Source organism: Bos indicus x Bos taurus, chromosome 10 (assembly GCF_003369695.1).
Source record: "Bos indicus x Bos taurus breed Angus x Brahman F1 hybrid chromosome 10, Bos_hybrid_MaternalHap_v2.0, whole genome shotgun sequence".
Taxonomy (NCBI): Eukaryota; Metazoa; Chordata; class Mammalia; order Artiodactyla; family Bovidae; genus Bos; species Bos indicus x Bos taurus.
The window spans coordinates 70974522-70997478 of NC_040085.1; the positions used below are offsets into that span (position 1 = coordinate 70974522).

The following is a 22957-nucleotide window of genomic DNA, read 5'->3' on the forward strand; positions in this document are numbered from 1 at the left end:
CATGCAGGTTAACACATTGACTGGAAATTTGAAAACATGCAAAACAGTTCTGTATTGTTTATGGGAAGAATCACATGTAGTAATATAAAAACATGCTGGAAAGAATAAGCACCAGGTTTAGGATGGTAGTTACTTCTGGGAAGAAAGCAAACAAAATTACAGAAAGCCTGCACTTCTACTTGGGCTTCCTAGATGGCGCTAGGGGTAAGGAACCCACCTGCCAGGAGACTCAGGTTCAATCCCTGGTTCGGGAAGATCCCCTAGAGGAGGGCACAGCAACCCACTCCAGTGTTCTGGCCTGGAAAAGCCCATGGACAGAGGAGCCTGGTGGGCTACAGTTTGTAGGGTCGCAAAGAGTTGAACACGACTGAAGTGACTTAGCATGCACACAGGCACACTTGTACTCAGGAGACTTCAGTTGTATCTGTAACTGTTTATTTGTTTAAAATTTTAAAGAAACCTGAAATGCATATGGCTAAATCAAAGGTTGGTGTTAGATACACATATGTTCTATATATTACTTGCTGTACTTTCCTGGATCCTTCCAATTATTTCATAATTAAAAAAAAAAAAAGGTATAGTAGGCTTATCTGTACTATTGAGGAATTATATCCAAGCTGTATTGTTTTATTTTTTATATCTTAGTTTTTATGAAAGTAGTACTTACTGCTATGAAAATACAATTTTCAGCTAAACGAAATGATATACTATGATCATATTTACTTTTTTTGTATGACTTATTTTCCCTCTGGAATTAATCATTACCTCCTAATTCCCACATTTTCTGCCAGAGCTATAAAGTTACTCTCAATATGGTCAAACAGTTCAGGTGATGTATCAGTTCTCTTTTGTGTGTGTGTTTGTGTACATGTGTGTGCCCTTGTGTTTTGAGTCGTCTACCCCTGGGCCTCTGCCCTCCTGCTTCAGTCTGGAAATATTGATCTCAGCTTGCTGCACAGCAGGCATCCAGAAGCTTCCTTTCACTTCTCTGCTTTGTTAAAGCCCCAGTCCTCCTTTCTCCTGGTTTACTTTCTCATTTGAATGAATCACTTATTTCAACAGATCCCAAAGAAGAGAACTTGGGAGATAGATTTTTAAGATTTTGCAATAATTTTTATTCTAGTCTCACACTTGATGGCTAGTTTATTTGGTTAGAGACTTCTAAATTGAAAACTATAGATTGTATTCCTTCAGATTTTTTAAGCCTTGCTCCATTATCTTATGGAGTCCAGCGTCATTGTTAAAAAGGCTGGTCATAATGATGGCCAACCTTTACTGAGGACTTGGTATGTAATACTTAATAGTAAGGGAGCTCTCGTTTAAACATTGAGAATATAACCTTTTGAGCTAGACGGCCTGGGTTTGGTTCTTTTTTACACCTTCTGTTTCTCAGTTGAGATTTCCCATTTTTTCATTCATTACACGTATATTTTTCTTCATAAAGATAAATATAAAATTATAATATCTGTTTTAAAATTCTTGCCTGGAAATTTCAACATCTGGCTCTCTTGGGGTTGACATGCCACCTTTTCCTGAGTGCCTGTGTCACGTGGTGTTTGGCTTGTACCCTGGACATTATGGCTTCCAGGTGGCACGAGTGTTAAAGAACCCAGTTGCCAATGCAGGAGACATAGGACACATGGGTTCAATCCCTGGGTCAGGAAGACGCCCTGGAGGAGGAAATGGCAACCCACTCCAGTAATCTGGCTTGGAGTATCTCGTGGATAGAGGAGCCTGGTGGGCTGTGTTCCATAGGGTTGCAAAGAGTTAGACGTGACTGAAATGACTTAGCTCACATCACTGGATGTTGTGATGTTATGTTGTAGAAATCGGAGTCATTAGATCGCTTTAAAGAGTGCTGATCTTTTTCTTCAGTCATCTTGGTGAGCTGATTGCAGTGGGCAGGACCCAGCTCTTGGCTCAGTTCTTGGTTAGAAACTGCTTTCAGCTGGTCCAGTGCAGACATGATCCAGGATCAGGTAGAAACTTGAGCGAAGTTTAAACATGGAATTTGGTATTTTCCTTCTCTGACTCTCCTCTTTCTGGGATTCCTCATCAATTTCTGTCATTCTGGTTCTTCTTGCCAGAAATATGGGGCTTTCAGTTTCAGCTGCCTTCCACTGACCTGCTTGCCACTGTTGGGCAACTGTAGCCATCCTCAGGGCAAATCAGAACAAAAGAAAAGGGAGGAATGGGGGAGAGGAGGGACTGACTGTTCCAACTTTCAAATCCTCACCTTTTTTGTTTGCTGAGACTTCAGGAAGTAGTTTTAGTGTGTTTTGTCCGGAGCATGTAGTTATTAATATTTGCAGGATTCTGACTGCCTGGGTTTGAAGCCCAGTTTTGTCATTTATTAGCTTAGTGGCCTGGTTAAGTTGTTTAACTTCTCCATGTAATAGTCTTCATAAGTGTCAAATGATAGGATATTGAATTTGATATTAAGCTGAAATACAAAGGTATTTAAGTGGTAAAACTTGTTATGATATCCTCTGTGCGTTACTGCCTCCCAGTCCACTGTATTCCCAATCCATTGTCTGTTTCTGTCTTATTTCTCTTATTCTTGCTGTTTGGAAAATTCATGATGTTGAGCCATAATAGAATTTTTTGTTGTTGTTCATGGTGCTGGGTACTCAGCAGGTATCTTCAGTCTAGAATTGCGTGTACTTTACTTCCGTACTTACTAAGAGGTTCCCTTACCTTTTATCTTCTAATCCTTCTATTGAGTTTTTATTTCTGTAATTCTATGTAAAATTTTTCAAAGCTTATTTTTCATCTCCATTTATATAAAAAACGGATACTTCTTTTTTATGTACTCTCTTGTTCTTGTTTGAGGGATATTTTGTCCTTGCAGTGTTTAGAAAGTTTACTTCTGCTCCTTATGTTATTTCTTCCAATTTATTTTTATTTGTTTTATTTCTATGTCATGTTTACATAAAACTCTCTTTCACGTAAGAGCCTTTGCTTAAATGTTTGATGTTCATATTTAAGAGTCAGGTGCTAGAAAGCTGATGGAGAGCTATGTTTGCCAGAGTGGCCTGGAATCCAGCCATTCATGGGGAATTCTCATATATCAGTATCCATAGGATTTTTCTGTGGAGAACCTTCCAGATTCCTGGTTATGGTATGAAGCTGGCAGCCAACTTTGTGAACTCTAATAGGGGAAAGGGGCTTATCTGGTGGCTGAGCAGTAAAGAATCCACCTTCCAATGCAGGAGATGCAGGTTTGATCCCTGGGTCAAGAAGATCCTCTGGAGAAGGAAATGGCAACCCACTCCAGTATTCTTGCCTGGAAAATCCCATGGATGGAGGAGCCTGGCAGGCTACAGTTCATGGGGTTGCAAAGAGTCAGACATGACATAGTGACTAAACAACAGCAACAGCAGAGAAAGGGGTTGGGAGTGCTTTTGCTCAGGTCATAGACTTCCACTGAATCCTCCTGCTCAGTACAATACCTCCGCCTGCTCTCAGCTGTGCTGGAAATCCTGGAATTCACACTTCTTGATTAAGCCCCTGCAACCTCCCATCTGCTGGGTACCTGGAGGTCTAACTGAGTCTCTTTATCAATTTACCACCAGTCAACTCAGTTAAAAACCTTCCCATTTTAGGGGTAGCTTACATCGCTCAACTTGTCATTGGAGAACATCACCTTGCTTTCTGTTGCTTCAGCCCTCCTTTCCTCCCAGGGCTGGTGTAGGTTTCTCGGCTCTATTAAGTCAGTTACTTCTTATCTTCATCCTTTTCCAGCTTTCACGATTTTGTTATTTCCTGTCTGTATTCATATCCTCTCCTATTCTCCTTATCCTTATGGATTTATCCTTTTTAAAAATTCCTTTACTTTCATTTTACTGTGCTCTTTTCAATCCATTATATTTAGCTAGAAGAAACTCCCAAAGAATTTTGCTAAATTGCTCTCACCCATGTGAAAACAAAGGGATGGAAAGTGGAAATGTGTAAATAAATGCATATTGTGTGTGTGTGTGTGTGTGTTTTAAAGCTGAGTTAAGAAAAGTTAAGAAAAAAAAATTAAGAGGTCCCTTGCATATTCTTCACTCATCAGACCTTTCAAACTTGAGCTGTTCATATGCTCCAAGAAGCCAGATGCATTGGAAAGAAAATTTGGATTGTGTGTCTGGTTGGCCATGGGGTTGAGAGATGGAGGATGCTGAAGAAGCTATTCAGGGGGCAGCAGCCAGTTTTTGACTCTGCAGTGAACTCTCTGAGCCTCAGTTTAGTTCAATTCAGTTGCTCACTCATGTCCGACCCTTTGCGACCCCATGAACTGCAGCACACCAGGCTTCCCTGTCCATCACCAGCTCCCGGAATTTACTCAAACTTATGTTCATTGAGTCGGTGATGCCATCCAACCATCTCATCGTCTGTCGTCCCCTTCTCCTCCTGCCTTTCATCTCTCCAAGCATCAGGGTCTTTTCAAATGATTCAGCTTTTCGCATCAGATGACCATAGTATTGGAGTTTTAGCTTCAATATCAGTCCTTCCAACGAATGTTTAGAACTGATTTCCTTTAGGATGGACTGGTTGGATCTCCTTGCAGTCCAAAGGACTTTCAAGAGCCTTCTTCAACACCACAGTTCAATAGCATCAATTCTTCAGCATTCAGCTTTCTTTATAGTCCAACTCTCACATCTATACATGACTACTGGAAAAACCATAGCTTTGACTAGATGGACCTTTGGCTAAGTAATGTCTCTGCTTTTTTAATATGCTGTCTAGGTTGATCATCGGAGAAGGCAGTGGCACCCCACTCCAGTACTCTTGCTTGGAAAATCCCATGGACGGAAGAGCCTGGTAGGCTGCAGTCCATGGAGTCGCTAAGAGTCGGACACGACTGAGCGACTTCACTTTCACTTTTCCCTTTCATGCATTGGAGAAGGAAATGGCAGCCCACTCCAGTGTTCTTGCCTGGAGAATCCCAGGGACGGGGGAGCCTGTTGGGCTGCCGTCTATGGGATCGCACAGAGTCGGACACGACTGAAGCGACTTAGCAGCTAGGTTGATCATAACTTTTCTTCCAAGGAGTAAGCGTCTTTTAATTTCATGGCTGCAGTCACCATCTGCAGTGATTTTGGAGCCCCCCAAAATAAGTCTGTCACTGTTTCCACTGTTTCCCCATCTATTTGCCATGAAGTGATGGGACCAGATGCCATGATCTTAGTTTTCTGAATGTTAAGTGTTAAGCCAACTTTTTCACTCTCCTCTTTCACTTTCATCAGGAAGCTCTTTAGTTCTTTGCTTTCTGCCATAAGGGTGGTGTCATCTGCATATCTGAGGTTATCAGGCCTCTCTGAAAAAGGCCTCTGAATTCCCAAGGCCTCTCCTTTAATGAGAGGTGCCTGGAAGACAAGAAGTACTACAGATTCCCTTTTCTTCTACCCGGAAGTTGGATTAAGTGCTCATTGACCTGTACACCTGTGAGGATTTGTGAGGCAGATACACCTGCAGGGAATGTGACTCTATATACATATCTGTAGACCATTGGAAGTAAAGTTCTATGTTATATGAAAATATACAGAAAGGAAAATTTCTTTATATCACAGATAAAACAGGTTTATTAAGACATGCAAAAAGAAAATCTAAAGTCACCAACCACTCATGTTTCTTATCTTTCCAGAATTCCAGAAAAATCATGCAGTACATTATCATTTTATGACTTTTTCATGTAACGTATTTGGAACATTTTAAAGTATACTTCTGTAATATCATTTTAAATGACTATATAGTATTCTGTTATATGGATACATCATAATTTATATAACCAGTCCCTTACTATTGAGTTTCTAACATTTCACTATTATAAATGGGGATACAATAAACATTCTTATAATCTGATCTTTGAACACATTTATACTTACTTTGTAGAATTAATTCCTAGAAAGGGAAAGTGAAAGTCACTCAGTCATGTCTGACTCTTTGCTCCCCCATGGACTATACAGTCCATGGAATTCTCTAGGCCAGGATACTGGAGTGGGTAGCCTTTCCCTTCTCCAGGGCATCGTCCCAACCCAAGGATCAAACCTGGGTCTCCTGCATTGCAGGTGAGTTCTTTACCAACTGAGCTATCAGGGAATCCCTTTAATTCCTAGAAATGACCCTAATATTGCTGGGCCAAAGAGTATTAAGTTTTTATGGCTAGAAAATACAGTCATATTTTCTATATTATCTTACATTATCTAATTATCTTATAATCCCAATAATAATTATTATAGTAATAATTTGAAAATATAGGAATTTGTAATTTGGAGAAATAAATTTACTTTGGATAGCTATAAAGGTATATATGTTCATTCTGGAAGCTTTTTGAAAACACAGAAAAATAAAGAGGAAAGGTATCAGCAGTAGATTTGTATTAAAAGATAACCATCATTAGCAATTATTTTTCAATTTTATTTTAACCTGATGGTTATCACAGCAAACATGATTTTATAACTCTTTCCAAAAAGTAATGATTTGAAGTTCTATGTTTGTTCATTAGTAGACTATGTTTCCTTTATTTTTTTGAGGAAAGCGTGAAAGTCACTCAGTTGTGTCCAACTCTTTGCAACCCCATGGATTATATAGTCCATGGAATTCTCCAGGCCGGAATACTGAAGTGGGTGGCCGTTCCTTCTCCAGGGGATCTTCCCAACCCAGGGATCAAACCCAGGTTTCCCACATTGCAGGCGGAGGAAAAGACATTTCTAAAAGTTAATTAGCTGGCATGTTTCCATTCATAGTTTCAATTTTTAAAATAGAATTAGAAGAGTTGATTTATAAGTTGTGTTTCAGGTGTACAGCAAATTAATTCCATTATATATATATATAAATATAAATATTCTGGTTTATATATATATATTCTTTTTTATATTCTTTTCCATTATAGTTTATCACAAGATACTGAATATAGTTGCAGCAGTGTACGCCCTAAGCTGAGCCACTTCACTCTTTGCCATCCAGGGTGCTCACTGGTTGACACTCAGTCGGGTTTTCTCGACCTCCCCCCAGGTGTCAGAATTGGGAAGGTGGGATTGGCGGGGTACCAGGAATGGAAGCCCATGGCGGCTACACGTTCTGTGGCCTGGCTGCGCTGGTCATCCTCAAGAAGGAGCGCTCCTTGAACTTGAAGAGCTTACTAGTAAGTACTTGGTAATCTGTCTTCCCCTCAGGCCCCAGGGCCCTGGGATGTGACCGCTCAGACGTGCTGGTTTCAGGGACGTTTGTCTGTGTGAAGAGCTAGCAGTTCCTACCTTGAGCTCTGGGCTGACAGTCATGTAACAAAGCTTCAGATGCAGTTGTTGGATCGCCCAGCACTGTTAGGAGAGAGTGCAGGGGGTGAACATCTGCTCTCGGTCTCGGCTCCCTTCCTCCTGCCTTTCCTTCTTCCTGCTCTGAACCTTCTACATCGTGTGTTAGGCCAACCCCAGCGCCTTCTTGAGTCCCTCAGACATCTGGGGAGGGCCACAGTACCTGCCTCCTACTTCTAGGAGAGTGTAGCTTCAGTCTTTTAAAACTAGAGGTTTTCACATGTCTTAGAAAGATTCTCCTGGGAGAAGAAGTTATGAGAAGAGCTCTTATTACCCTCTGCACTGTGTGAGTGTTTCGTAGCTACCTTTACACGAGCTGGTCACCGCTGGGAATACACGGAGCGGGTGGCCCAGGCACTTATGTCTCAACTCCAAGCTCCTGCCCATTATTCAGAGTGAACTCATTATCCAGAGTGCAGTCAGCTTCAGGGACTTGTTAAATTGTAGCTAAATTATCATTGGAGGCCTGGTATACACACACACACAGCCACCAAGAAACTGTCTTTGGTGAAGCTTTTACTCCCTGATCATGACCTCAAAGCAAATCAGCTGCAACTGACATTCATCTCCTCTCCCTAAGTTCAGATGTCAGGTTGCCATTGTAGGAACTGTTGTGAGACCCATCATGGGGTCCCAAGAGAGTTTATATTTTTCCCTGTGCAGATACGACCAGTGGCATTTTGTCTTGGCCTTTAGGAAGCCTCCTGTAGCGTACTCTTCTTGAAGGTTCTCAAAGCCTGAAGGGTTTATGCCCAAATGGCCAACTTTATGCATAGACTTAGAGTTTATCAGACATTTAAAACCCTGATCACTAACAAAGTGTGAAACATGAAAGCCCCACCTCCCAGGCAGAAATAAGAAATAAGCAGATGTCTCAGTTCCAGTAACCGTGTTCTGGATTTGAACCCTTTCTCTGCCACTTCATAGCCATGTGACCTTGGGAAAATTGTCTAATCTGTTTTAACTTCAACTCTTTTTCTCCATAAAGTAGAGGTAATAGTTCTTTGAAGGTCAGAGAAGATAATATACATGAAACAGCCTGGAATGTAGTAGGTGCATCCTTCTTACCCAAGCTACTCCCTCCCTTCTGTTTGCTCTGGGAGAACTAGGACCCGTATCTGAAGGATTTTATGAATTCATATAGCCACGGGAAACAGAATAAATCCATGGGCTTAGGCACTGAAAAAAATTATTTAGTCTGGCTTATAAACACGTAATCTGTGGGGTAAGCAAAAATGAAGACTGGACTCCCTACTGTAGTGCCTGTTAGCTTGAGCAGTGCTTCGCCTGCTTTCGTTAGATGGCATCAGTCCTAGAGCACTGGCTCATGGAAGACTGGGGATATATTAGTGTGTATACCTGCAGTGCAGTGTGTTTTGTGTCGTTCTAAGAGTTTTAGGGTGGTGTTGCCTTGAACAGGGATATAATCTAAACTCTACAATTGTTCATTAAAGGAGGGCTGGACTGGTTCTTCCAAAGGGGGTCCTCAGTGACTCGTTTCAGGAACTCAGTGTAGTAAAACGTAGGTCCAGGTAAACGCCCTCTTCTGTACCTTTGGTGAAGAAGCTCCTTGAGATCCTGGCTGGTGGCTGGAACTGTCTTGAGGGGCTGGGAGGGACATGGAAGTATTATCTGCTCAGCCAGTTGGTCTGCTCATTCCTCGAGGCCAAGCCCTTGACTATCTTGATGTTCGAAGTAGAGTGTGTTTAGAAAACTTGGAGATAAGGGAGGAATGTATCACGTGTGACCACTGAGTGACACCAAGAGCCATTTTACAGGTTCACGGTAAAGGCTCTTGTCAGCCAGCCAGTTTGCCCTGGAGCAGCAGAGTGGCTAGAGCCCACAGAGCCATCCTCATTCACCAGGGCTAGTGGCTTCTGCCCCTGGTTCTGCAAGGGCCGAGGGCTGTGCTAAGAAACCTGGGGTGAATTTCCTTGCCAAAAATGGTGTGAAATCATCTGACGATTTGTGGCACAAAATTCCATTTATTTGCTTTTAATAAACTTCCCTGAGAAAGTAAAGTGAATAGAAATGAGCCACCGGTGGTCTGGCCTGAAACTTCCCAGTTACACCTTGTTTATTAAGAGGCATTATTGCAGGTCTCCTTCCAGGCCAGGTTGGCCCCTTTGTTCTTTCAGCACCAGAACCCTCTTGGAACCCAGGACAGGCGGATAGTTGTCTGTTAGGCCCCAAGCAGGAATTCATGTTGGTTGCCTCCAGAGGGTTAAACTAGCTGTGGCAGTGTAGAGCCCTCTGTGACGTTGAGGGCGAGGAAGTCTGAGGTCAAAGCAAGGGAACGGGAGTTGAGAAGCCAAAACCTGGCAACGTTCCCTCCCAGACCTGCCTCTGGAGAGCTGGCTGGATCACATGTCTCTTTTAACCTCTGGCGCCTCTCTCTTCTCTGTCTCACGCTCAGCAATGGGTGACAAGCCGGCAGATGAGGTTTGAAGGTGGATTTCAGGGCCGCTGCAACAAGCTGGTAGACGGCTGCTACTCCTTCTGGCAGGCGGGTCTCCTGCCCCTGCTTCACCGCGCGCTGCACGCCCAAGGTGAGCCCGGGTGCTGGCGGGGCTGGCGGCTCCCCTCGGCTGCTGACCGAGTCGGAGGCCAGGGCGCTTGGTTAGAGGGGTTGAAACAGGCTCTGTCCATCCTGGATTTTGAGTACCCAGTGTGGACCCTCCCGCCCTAGGCATGCGTGTGCCAGCTAGGATTTCGTCCTTGGGTTCAGAGGTCACTGCTGCTTCACACCGGCTGTGGCAGGTGGGGGAGGTGGGCGCCTGGCCGCGTGGTGACTGCCACCTCAGCTGAGTGTGAAGCCACAGGTTCCGATGCAGAGCTTTGTGTGAGTCAGGCCAGACTGAAAACCCACACTGTGCCCATGGTCACAACAGTGCCAAAAAGGCAGAAACAACCCCTGGAGCAAAGAGCCACCATGCCAGGCTGGCTGTGTGGCGGCCGCCATTACAAGTGTCATAGTTTAAATTCACTGAAGAATCCTGGACACAGGTTAGTACTGCCTCCCCACCCCCAACCCCCCACCACTGGAGTAGAGAGACCTGGGTTCATCATCTCTGTGGGACCTCAGATGGGAATGCAAATCCAAGCAGGGAAATAGAGAGCAAATTTCTGGGAGCCTTGCCTTGTTACCTCTCAAAATCTCAGGCCGCCTCCTGAATCATCTTTCTCATTTACTTCACGTGAGGACAGGAAGGAAACCGGTGGGAGAGGGGAGGTCATGGTGGCCCTGCTGCGTGCTGACAAGTCTCGGAGTATGAGCCCTTGGCCCAGAAGAAAGCTTAGTAGTTGGGTTATTCTTTGCTCAAATGTAGAGATACAATTCTTTTCTACTGCCCCCCATCCTCCCGCCCACCTGCTTGCCGGACACACAACTTTCTCTTGTTTGGCTGTTTTTTCCTGAGTCCCTTGCATTAGTTCCTTATTTGAAGTAAACAGAGGCTCTCTCCTGTGTCCCCGTCACCCCACCTTCCCTGTCACAGCCTATCCTAAGATTCCTCTGCCTAGAGCCCCGGTTTCAAGGTGCTGAGCTGAGGCCTCCCGCTGACTCTGGAGCCTGCATGGTCTCTGCTTTGGACACTAGAGTAGGAAATCAGAAATTCCCTGAGAGTCCAATGTTTCAAAACGAGAAATAACTTAGGGTTTTAGTGATCTCTGTTTTTGGAACTGGTGAGGTCAAACCTCTGGTAACACCCTCCGCCTTTCACAAGCCTGTCCCTGGAGGGGATAAGATGCAGTCATTCTGTAGCTGCCGGGAGAATCTGGTGAGAGGGTAAGAGGAGCCCTACCTGCCCAAGTCTTCACGGGGTCCCTGCTTTCCATTTTGCTTTTTATAGCACAAGTTTTGGAGGCCTGGTCATATTCCCACATTTGCCTGTGGAAGAAAGTCAGTTGTCTGTGAATTTTGGTACTTCCAGCTTTTTTCACTCCCTGGGAGGAGGCCCATATTAGGCCTGCAGCTCAGTTCTCAGCAAATAGTGGGCTTGGACCAGGCAGGGATCTGGGAGGAAGTTTGGAGTGGTGGACAAAGTACTGATGTTGAGAGTCAGAAGGAGATGCGATGTAGAAAGATACTCACAATATACTGTAGTCAAAGTTAGGTTTCAAAGCAGTATGTATGGAATTCACCAGGGAAGTTCCAGGAAACATACTTTTAAAGTTTTATATCCCACTGTTCAGTTCAATTCAGTCGCTCAGTCGTGTCCGACTCTTTGCGACCCCATGGACTGCAGCACGCCAGGCCTCCCTGTCCATCACCAACTCCCGGAGTTTACTCAAGCTCATGTCCATTGACTCGGTGATGCCATCCAACCATCTTATCCTCTGTCGTCCCCTTCTCCTCCCGCCTTCAATCTTTCCCAGCATCAGGGTCTTTACAAATGAGTCAGTTTTTCACATCAGGTGGCCAAAGTATTGGAGTTTCAGCTTCAACATCAGTCCTTCCAATGAATATTCAGGACTGATCTCCTTTAGGATGGACTAGTTGGATCTCCTTGCTGTCCAAGGGACTCTCAAGAGTCTTCTCCAACACCACAGTTCTTTTACCATGTATATTACTTTTATTTTAGTAAGTGAACAAATATGTTTTTTGAAGGTGATGATGCTGACACTGATAATTAAAACGATGACGTGGCACGTGAACCCAGGCCATCCCTGACTTGGCGAGTGGTCGTCAGGCCGTCAGTAGTCCATGAGGTGGCTGCCTTAGGCATAGAAGACAGTATTTGAGTAGAAGAATGAATTATTATTAACATATTTAAAACGTCCAGTGCTAAGTCACTTTTTTTTTGTGGAGCAGTAAGACCGCAGCAGGCCTGTGAGTTTCTGTTTGGATTGATAGTTACTAGTTTCTGGCTTGGGACGTACTCCATAGCTGTCCACCTGCAAGACTGAGCTCCATGTGGCTGTACCTATCAGTTACTATTGGAAAAACTTCTGATTTCTCAGATAAAAGGAACCTTTGAAATGCAAAATGACATTATAATGGGGATCTGTATTTTAAGGGAGAGGGATAAAGGATTTAAAAGGCACAGTTATTACTCTGTAATCATATCACCTTTTATCCCTCTGTGATTATGTGTGTTGATGTGCGAATTCAGGATCTCAGGAAGTTCTTGTTGAGTTTATGAACTTTGAGGAATGTAGGAGGTAACCGCAACACTATAATCTATTTAATAATAAACGTAGCATTTTCTTCTCAGATTCCAATTTTAGCGATAGGTTATCATTTACCTTAAGGTAACAGTCTTTTATTTATTATAGGATATGAAATAAAGGTATATTTTATACTGATGTTTCATACAGTTAATCCTAAAGTTTGATAAATACGCTTTTTAAAATAACAACTTTCTTGAGATATAATTTACATGCTGAACAATCTAATGATTTGAAGTGTACAATTTAGTGTTTTTAGTGTTTTCAGAGTTGTGCAACCACCCCTGCGATCAGTTTTAGAATTTTCATGCCCCCCCCCGGCCCCTGCCACCGCAATCCCTGCAACCATTGAATGTGCTTCTTAAAAGAAGAAATCACAAAGGAAAAATCAACAGTGTCATCATGGCATATGATAAACTATATTTATGTAATTTTAAAAACCCATTTAGCCGAAAAGTAGAGCAAAAAGGGAGAAATAAGTATATCATATGATACAGATACAGGGTAAATACAGTAAGAAGTTAGGTTAATAAAACTGACTCTTGTATCTCAGAAGACAAAGGATACTTTCAAAAGGAAATACAACTAGTAAGCAAGTTATGAAAAAACTTCACCCTAATTAGTAATTAAAAGTGAGATAAATAATTAGGTACCCTTTCTTTTTAACATTTTAAGTGCTGAAAACTTGTTTCCATATATGATGTTTTATCTTATTTTTATTTTATATTGAAGCATAGTTGATTCACTGTGTTAGTTTCAGGTATATGGCAAAGTGATTCAGTTACACATGCATCACCGAGAACTTTTTAAAAGTAACCAGTGCTGGAGGTGGTACAGGAAAAATCTTAAATTTTACTGGCAGCTATAGAAAGTCTTAAAGCAGTTTATCAATATCTATGAAAAGCCTTAAAAATGTTTATTCTTTTTTAACTGAATCATTCCACTGCTTTGACTCTATTTCAAGAAAATAATCCTAAACATAGAGAAGATTCACAGAGGTGTTTACTGCGGCATTTTTTATGATTGCAAGGAACTGGAAACAGCCTTGGCAACAAGTACGCTAGAGAGAAGTCCCATCATATCTGTGTGTATCTCCTACAGTGCTGTGCTCACAGGTGGAGAAAGAACAAAGAGGAAAGTAATTACAGTACTGTGAGCACTTCAGGAAGCATGTGTCCTGGGCTGGGCACAAGAAGGGGGCCCTGACTGTGCTTCTCTTCCCTAGGCTCAGTTCCCGTGTGCCTCTTCCAGTGTGAGCATCTCAGGGGCCGGGCAAGACTTGAGTGTTGAAGATGAGTGTTTTTTGTACGCGGCCCCCAAACATCAGCCGACCATGCACATCATCCAGGGCTCAACCTGGGAGATAGCAGTCACTTTCTGACTGCCCCCATCTCTCCTCCCATCTCTCATTTAAGAAATCTGAACATGATTATTTTCTGTAGTCGTCTATGTAGATGAATATTCCAAAATTAACTCATTTGGAAAGTTCTTTTTATGTACCACATTTGCTATAAACTTTGATGAATTTTTACCATAGAAGATTCTCTATGCATATATGTGCGAGTTTGGGTCCAGTGCCTATGTTGATGCCATTACATGTGTCCACTTACGAAATACTCTGTGGCTTTTCAGAATGATGGTTATGAAGATTATGTAGCAGAACAGAAAAGTGTATGCCTCTAGAGTTAAATGAAAGACATAAGATACAGAAATATCATACCTGTATAGAAAAATGCATAAAACAAAAAAAGACAGAAAGAAAAATTAGCTTTCAGTTGCCATTTACAGGGTGTTCACTGCCTTTGTAGACCTGGTGTATCAAAGTATAAAATTGACTGAAGACTTAATGCACAGCCTATATGTGTATTTTTAAAAACAATTCTCATATAAATGTTTCCATGCACACCTGCTGGGTGGTAATTTGTCCCTCCTCCTCCCCTGATAACCGTGTCCACAGATTCTCTGACTGCTGGTTGAACTTCAGAGTGAAGAAGCTCGGTTGCTGGCCAGTACTTTAGTATCATCACCAGAATCCCAATTTCTGCTTAGACTACCATATGATGCAGGAGGGCAGTTATTAGAATTCTTCTTAGAGAAACTTTTTGAGCCAAGAGACTAGCTGGAGAATTCCCTTTAGAGATGGATTAAAGCAACAGCCAGTATTACCCCTGTTGGAGTTCTCTCGGCTAATCAAGAGTCTGGTTGACAAGAGAGACGTGCTAGAGAAAAAGTCTTAAGAAGCCCAAGGGGAGGCATTATGAACCCAGTCAGGCGCAGCAGCAGAGGTCAGTGTGGAAAGCTGGGCTAAAAAGCTCGTCTGTGCCTGCAAGGGATGTGGTTTAGAACTGCCATCCAAGGTAAGGAGAAGTAAAGCCAAGTGCTGCTCTGACCTGCTGCTCTCTGACCCATTTTAAGGTTCCGGAGAAGGGACGTGTCCCAAGAATGTGATTTTCAAGATTAGTCCAAGCAGAATGGGGGGAAACCTTGACTGTTCCTATTGGATCATGAAATACAAAGTAGGCATTGATCCTCCACGGACGTCTCCCAGGCCCAGGCGCACACTGACCCTTTGTCCTCTGCAGGTGACCCTGCCCTCAGCATGAGTCGCTGGATGTTTCACCAGCAGGCCCTGCAGGAGTACATCCTGATGTGCTGCCAGTGCCCCACCGGGGGGCTTCTGGACAAACCTGGCAAGTGAGTGCCTTGTCTCTGGGGAGGGCGGGGCGAGGGGGCTGAGCACGCAGGCCTGCTCAGACCCGGACAGGGCAGCCCTTTCCGTGCAGCTGCTTAGTGCCCACGTGGCATGGGAGCAGCTGGGCATGGAGCAGCCCTGTCCACCATGTGTCCATCCTGCGCTTCCAGCTCCCTCCTTTTCCTGGCTTACCTGCACCCCCTTACCAGTTAGGTAAACAGATTGCTGCATGGGTAACATTTCTTTCCTTTTTTATTTAACCAACTTGACCTAAATAGAACAGGATACAGGGTTTTAAAACTCCTGGGTGTCATGCTGTTGTTGTTTAGTCGCTAAGTCGAGTCCGACTCTCTGCGACCCCATGAACTGCAACACGCCAGGTTTCCCTGTCCTTCACCATCTCCTGGAGTTTGCTCAGATTTATGTCCATAGAGTCAGTAATGCCGTCCAGCCATCTCATCCTCTGTCGTCCCCTTCTCCTCCTGCCCTCAATCTTTCTCAGCATCAGGGTCTTTTCCAGTAAGTTGGCTCTTCATATCAGATGGCCAAAGTACTGGAGCTTCAGCTTCAACATCAGTCCTTCCAATGAATAGTCAGGGTTGATTTCCTTTAGGATTGACTAATCTCCTTGCTGTCTGAGGGGCTCTCAAGAATGTCATAAACAGAGATTATAATCACAGCTTTCATAGAGTAGATTGAACACCTTTAGGTGCCATACTGAAAGAAAAAGGGAAGCCAATCAAGTCCTGTTCCCTTTGCTGCTCTCTTTCCTCATCCCCCAACCCGACCCCCTCCCTGCCCCCTGCACACACACATACATCCTGCCTCCTCCTGCATGCATCCAGGGGAAGGCTCAGCTGAAGGCTGGCCCCAGCAATTTACCCATTTGTAAATTTTGACCCATTTGAAGAAAGAATTTGACCCATTTCTAGAAATTTTGGTGTGGGATTTTTTATGGCTCTTTTTTTTTTTTTTAATGTACTCTTTGGATTTAGCAACACTACCCTGGAGAGCCCTTCCTAGAAGGAAGTCAAGAGGACAGACAGTTCCTGCGGTCAGGCAGGGTGGAGCTCTGAAAAACGCTGATGGGGGAAGCCAGGCTTCTAGGCGTGTGGAGGGTGGGTTTGGTCACCTGAGTGCTTCCTGGGCCTCATCTATGGCCTTGTCTTCGGAGGCTGTGCCAAGGTGGGTGGAGAGCAGAGGATACCTACTCAGAGCTGCCGCATCCTTGCAGGTCCCGGGACTTCTACCACACCTGCTACTGCCTGAGTGGCCTGTCCATAGCCCAGCACTTCGGCAGTGGAGCCATGTTGCACGATGTGGTCTTGGGTGTACCTGAAAACGCCCTGGTAAGGCGGGATGCGGGGGGGAGCTTACCACCGCTTCTCCACAGGGCCCCCAGGACGGGGCTGGCAGGAGGGCAGAGCAGCCCTGTGGGGCCTACAGAACCGACGACACGAGTGTCCCCCATGGACAGGCTGGTGAGCTCGCCGTCCCCACACCCCCTCTGTCTGCAGCCCATTCCCCATTTGTGAGCACCTGACCGGGCTAACTCGAGGTTCTAAGCAGGAATCCAGCCTGCGACGGAGGGTGTATGCCTGTGTCCCAGAGTCTAGGACCCAGAGCACTTGTCATTAGTCCCCGTCTCCGAGGAAGCTGGCTTGGGAGCAGTGGTTTCTGCATCTGCAGCAGCAGCCCCTCCCTGTGTGGCTGATGTCTTCTCTTGGAGCTCTCAACGTGCAGCCCTGCATCCAGAGAAACCCTCTCAGACCACCGTCTATAAATGAGATGCCCGGAAACACTCGGCCAGAGTATGATTTGTGCCCTTCGTAGCACCAGCACAATTTGTCATGTGTGTTTAATTGGCTTTTGTCTGCTTCCCTCAAAAACCGTCAGCCCCCTGTGGGCAGGCTGTTCACGGCGGCATCCAGCCTCAGGCCAGCCTGGCCACAGGCGATGCTTCTGAACCTAGTCAGGAGCCTGAGACATGACTCCGACTAAGACTGTCCATGGCCGTCAGATGATGTGCCCATGCAGACTGTCATGAAATATTCCAGCAGAAGAAACGCTGATGGCCAGTAGGTGGATGAAAAAATGCTCAGCCTCACTAATCAATTGAGAAAACCCAAGTAACAACCCTTCAGCTTTCTCATGTGTTTGCCTGCTACGCAGCCCTCTTCCGTTCCTTCCCCTCCCTCCTTCCTCATTGTAACCCCATCCTCAGTTCATCACTGATCATGCCTGCAGATGTTTTTGTGCTGTCACTGCAGAGGTATGTATCCACAAATCATAGAGTTGTTTGTATGCTTTCCGTTGCTTTATAACGGCTATCAACCACATCACTTTTCTCACTGACCGTTACCCTGAGGTTTAGCTGACTTCATGTATGTTGTTTTAATTTATTAATCTTGACTACTGTATGGGATCCCCTTGTCTAGGTGTACTCCAGTTGAGTTTTCTAGTCTCCAGTTGGTCGGCATCGAGAGGTTTCACTTGTGCTGTGCCATGAGGTGTTGCAGTGAACATTCTTGTTAAGTTTCTCTGGGACACCCGCCTTCATCTTCACTAGATGGCCCTGAACTGTACCCCTGTGCGACTGGGTTGTTTTTCACTCACACAGCACCAAGCTGAGTTGTGCTGTAGTTAGATATTTCCTTTCTGCTAACTTGACTAGCAGCATCTCAGTTTTCTTTTGCATTGCCCTGGTTACTGGTGAGGCTAAGCATCTTTTCAAACATTTTTTGGGCCATTTGTGTTATGTCTTCTGTAAATCGCCAGCCACTTTTTTCCTTTGCTCATTTTCTGATTTGTAATTTCGTTTGCTCTTTTCTTATGCATGTTGCAGTTCTTTGTGTGTTCTTGACGCGAGTTCTTCGTCAATGGAATGTGTATGTGTGTGGCGAATCTCTTCCAGTTTGTGACTTTTCACCTTATTAGTGTTTTTTCTTGAATAGAAGATTTTAACTCTGAAGTAAATAATTTTATTTGCCTTTTTGGTTTTCAAAGGTTTGGGGAGGGTGGGGTTACTTAAGAAATCTTTTCCTACCTGAGGTCATAAATATATTTTCTTCTAAACAATGTAAATTTTGCTTTTCCCATCTAATTTTTTAAATTCTCTTGGAATTGATCTCCATCTGTAGTGAGGGTTGGATATAATTTTATCTTTTTCTTGTTTTGGATACCAGTTGACCAGCACCATTTACTGAAGTTTACAACCTTTCCTACTGATGTGTATCACATGTTTGTTACATACTCAAGTTTCTGTTTATGAGTTGATTCTCTTTCTGGACACTCTGTTCCATGGGTCTGTTTTATTATCTTCACTGTCTTATCAAATCTTAAATGCATGTAAGCAAGTCTCACTCACCCACCTCATTCTTTTGTTTTCATTATCCTTTGCCTTTTGCATTTTAGGATTTCCTGTGCATTTTAGGATCAGCTTATTAAGTTCCACAAAAGCTAGTGGAATTTGTATTACATTGAATTGCATTGAATGTAATATTAATGGGAGACAACTGACTTTAATATTAAGGCTTCCCTTAATATTTTTCAGGTTTTTTACCTATATTTTAATGGTCTTTTATCATTTCCCACAAAGGACTAGCATATCTCGTTAGATTTATGTCTTAAGAAATTTATAGTTTTTGTGTCTATTGTGACTGGAGTATTTTTTCCACTTTATTTTATAATTGGCTGTTATTAATGTATAGAAATGCTATTGATAATTGTTGTTTAACTTTGCACCCAGCAGCCTTGCTGAATTCTTTTTTTTTTTTTTTGTTCCAATCAACTTATGGGATCTTAGTTACCTGACCAGGGGTCAAATCCAGCCCCCTGCAGTGGAAGCCTGGAGTCCTAACCACTGGACCACCAGGGAATTCCCACTGAATTCTAATAGTTGTTAATAGTTTGTCTACAGAATCTCTTAGATTTTTTTATTTAGACCGTAATATCATCTTCAAATAAGGACAGTTTTGCCATTTCCTTCCTGATGCTTAAGAATTTTATTTATCTTGCCATGTAAGATAATTTTATTTATCTTGCTATGTTGGCTAAACGCTCTGTGGAGTGTTGACCAGAAGTGGTAATAAAAAGTGTTCAGATTGTAATGGAAAGGCTTCTATAATTCCACCATTCAGGAAGATGCTGACTGTGAGGTTTTGATAAATATTTCATGTCAAGTTAAGGATATTTCCGCCCCCTTTCCTGGTCTGCTGAGTTGTTTTTTGTTTGAATCATAATCTAGTGTTAAATTTTATTGAATGCTTTTCCCACATCTGGGTTTTCCTCCTTTAATCTGTATTATGTTTTGTTAATACACATTGTGATGTTAACTTTACATTAGAAAGATAAACCCTACTTGGTTATAATAGAGAGTATGTGTGTGTGCTGGTTTATCACACTGCTGATTAGCCCTGGTGGTGTTTTTGGCTCATGTTTTTATTTAGGATTTTTTTTTGCATGTGTGTTCATGAGAAAGATTGATCTCAATTTTTGTTTTATGGTACTGTTCTTTTCCAGTTTGTGTTTCAGGATAATATAGCCTCATAAAATTAGATAGTTATCTTCCTACCCTTCTTTTTCTTTAGAAAGTTTTATGTAAGTTAGAGATTATAAGCTAACACTTGCTTGAGAAAACAGGTAGACCTAGTATTTGGTGGGGTGGAGGAAATGGTTGTAGCAGAATTAACAATTGTTATTTAACTTATTCATATAGGCTTTAAAGGATTTCTTCTTGAGCAATTTTGAAAATCCATATTGTCCTATAAAGCTGCTCAGTTTATCAAAATTTTTATATTTTGGCATGAAACTGGGCATGGTATTTTCTTTGAAGTTTTAAAATCTCTTGCAATTATGTACCCTTCTTCATTGTCCCAGAGTGGAAGAATCCTGAATCCTGGCCCAGGACTGTACCCTGTCTCAAACCAGAGTCTCTGTGGTGCAGTGGGATAAAATAATTTATATATGGCCTGACACATTTACTTCAATGTTAGGGTTGTGTACCTTTTTCTTGATTATAAATATAAATGCATGGTCATTGTTTTAATAATTGAGATATATAAAAAAGTATAAATTAGAAATTTTTAAATAGTCATGTCACTGCTCCTATTTTGGAATATTCCATATACATCACATCTACAAACACTTTAAAAAGTAAGTTTGGGATAGCACACATAATGTTACCCTCATTTAATGTAAGTATTTGCCAATATCATCAAATATTTGAAAGCGTATTTTTTAACGGCTCCATAATCCCTTTGTGTCCCACGTGGTAGAACACGTTTTTACCAGTACCCTGTTGTTGAACCTTAGGGCCTTGTAAGATAAATCTCCATGTGCAACTCTGATTTTTGTTATATTCTTACAAGCGCATTTAATGGGCAAAGCCTGTGCACATGTCCAAGGGCCATGGGGTGATTGATTGGCATCTGTTCTTCTCTTTGCAGCAGCCCACTCACCCTGTGTACAATATTGGACCAGACAAAGTGATCCAGGCTACCATGCACTTTCTGCAGAAGCCAGTTCCAGGCTTTGAGGAGCATGAGGATGAGGCATCAGCAGAGCCTGCCACTGACTAGGGGACACGGGGCCTGCAGCTCTGCGTTCACCCATCTCCCCAGTCAGACCAAGGTTTATACATGTCGATACATACTGCATTTTGTGCTGCACAAGCCTTGGCCGCTGTGAAGCTTGGTTCTTTGTCCATTTTTGTTAAACAGAACAAAACTGATGGCTCTTGGTTCAGAGAACACAATGGTGTGGTTTTTTAAAAATTCTTTCCACTCCCGTCCTACCAAAACCTACCAGCTGTGTAGCATCTGGACCCGGCTCTGGCCTGGCCAGGGTTGGCTGGGGAGCAGTGCATGCTGGAATAGCAGCCCCGCACCGCCAGCTGGCCAGCGCGACCGTCCATTGAAATGAATGATGTCCAAGTATTACAGCATTCAGAGCTGTTGCTGCGATTCTCACGTGTGCTACCACTGTGTCACCAGGAAGATGGCCTCCTATGGGTGCAAAGAAGTCTGCTCCATGCCTAGGCAGGGGCTTTGAGTCTCACCAAAATGAATTTTCCAGGAAGATAACATGGTGGGGCTTCACTCAGAGGTGCCCAAGGTCCTCGCCTCCCAGCTTGGTTACTTGCAAGGGGAAGGAGCTAGGGTTGGGGGAGAAGGGATCAGGAGGTGTGAGTCCCTCCCTCTCCAGACTGGGCACTGACCACACATCTCTAAGGCCAGCTGCTGCATGGGCAGGATTTGCCTCGGCCCCAGTTGTGGTAGCTTAGACCTGGGAACCAATTATGAGTGGAAAACGAACTTCTTGTTCAACTCTGAGCCAGAGGAAGCAGCCCCAGAGCCACCCCATCACGTGCTCTGAACAGCCCCTCTGAAGACTGCGAAGCAGTACCTTCAGCCCTTGGCCAGGCTATGTTTCCGTCTTTCTTGCCCCGACTCCCTGCTCACCCTTCTGAAAGACAGTGTTGTCTTCTCTCACCCTGAGTATTAACACTACTAAGTCTTTCACCTTCATTTCTGACTCAGGATTTATTCACATCCTGCCTACTCCAGGCTCAGAGAAAGAAAACCTAGTGCTAGATAAGCTGGATGCTGCCAGGGCAGGGCTGAGCGCTGCCCAGAGTGTTCAGCCTGGCAGGGCCCCTGCTGCCCACACAGAACAACTCTTTCTCGGTTAGTAGGGGTGCTGTTGGCTCACCTATCCACTCCGATGGTCACAGCAAGCTCTATGTCGCTGGTCTGGCCTTCCTGTAAGCAGCCGTGGGCTGTGGGCAGATGGGGACCCAGAGATGCAGTGTAAGACTCATCTCAAAAACTCTGGCCATCTGCTGCCTCTAATTCCCTAGTGCTTTGGCGTATTGAGCTATGTATTACCTCCTTGAAATAATAAAAAAAATAACCTTTTCTATGATGTCTCTCATTCGTGACTGGTACCAAGAAAACTCCCGAGCGTCCAGCGTTAGGAGCTCTCCAAGTTGCTTGTGGGTCACCTGTCTCCTGTATGTGATTCCAGACCAGGCGAGTCAGTATTTACAAAGAGGAGTGACTTGGCTTCCTCCTGCCCACACCTTCTCCAGTCGAGGACAGGGAGGACCTAACCAAGATGGGGAGAACCCAACCTCCCTGGAGCCCTTGTTTGTCCAGCATTCCACACACAGGTGTCAGTCTGTGTGTCTGTCTCCTTCGCCTGGCTATGAGCAGGGACCTTGCTCCTGAGTCCTCATGCAGGAACTTGGCAGTGGGTGACATCCTGGCGAGTTGGGCAGGTCGGCATCATGTGGTCACCTGGTGTTCCTCACCTGGTCAGAGACCCTCTCCCAAGGAGAAGCCAAGCAGGCGGGTGCTCTGTGGCCTGTCCCTCCTTGATGGGAAAGAAGAAGGCGCCTACAGAGATAGAGATCGACCAGGTCCACATGCTGGCTTGTAATTCTTGTCCCCATGCTGTTTCTGCCAGGCTAACAAATGTTCAGGCTGCAAAGCAACATGCTGAAATGCACCCTCCCATCACTACAATGAAAGGCCAACCCTCTAACACCAGTAGCCTCAAGGTATTAAGAGATTAATTGCAGTAGTAATTGGTGTGGTTAAGAGAAGGGATTGCTTCAGTCTACACTGGCTTTATACCAAGGAGGGAGGATTTGAGCCAGGCCCCAAAGTGTAGGGAAATTTAGCAAGGTAGAAAAGAGAGGATCGTTCACTGGTATTCTTAGCTCAGGAGAGTCTATGCTGGTGTATCTATGAGACCTCTCTCTGCTCCCATTTGGGTCTGGAGGGTTTCCTGACTT

General features: G+C 43.9%; 1 protein-coding gene across 1 annotated transcript in view; it reads left to right on the forward strand.

Annotated features, from left to right (window-relative positions):
- Nucleotides 1-22080, forward strand: part of FNTB (farnesyltransferase, CAAX box, beta) — an 80497-nt gene extending 58417 nt beyond the window's left edge. The window contains exons 8-12 of the mRNA XM_027554334.1: nucleotides 7000-7129; nucleotides 9715-9847; nucleotides 15050-15161; nucleotides 16394-16508; nucleotides 20607-22080. Of these exons, the coding sequence (XP_027410135.1) occupies nucleotides 7000-7129; nucleotides 9715-9847; nucleotides 15050-15161; nucleotides 16394-16508; nucleotides 20607-20738 (622 nt within the window). The 3' untranslated portion in view covers nucleotides 20739-22080. The remainder of the gene's footprint in view (nucleotides 1-6999; nucleotides 7130-9714; nucleotides 9848-15049; nucleotides 15162-16393; nucleotides 16509-20606) is intronic.
- Nucleotides 22081-22957: the final 877 nt, after the last annotated feature.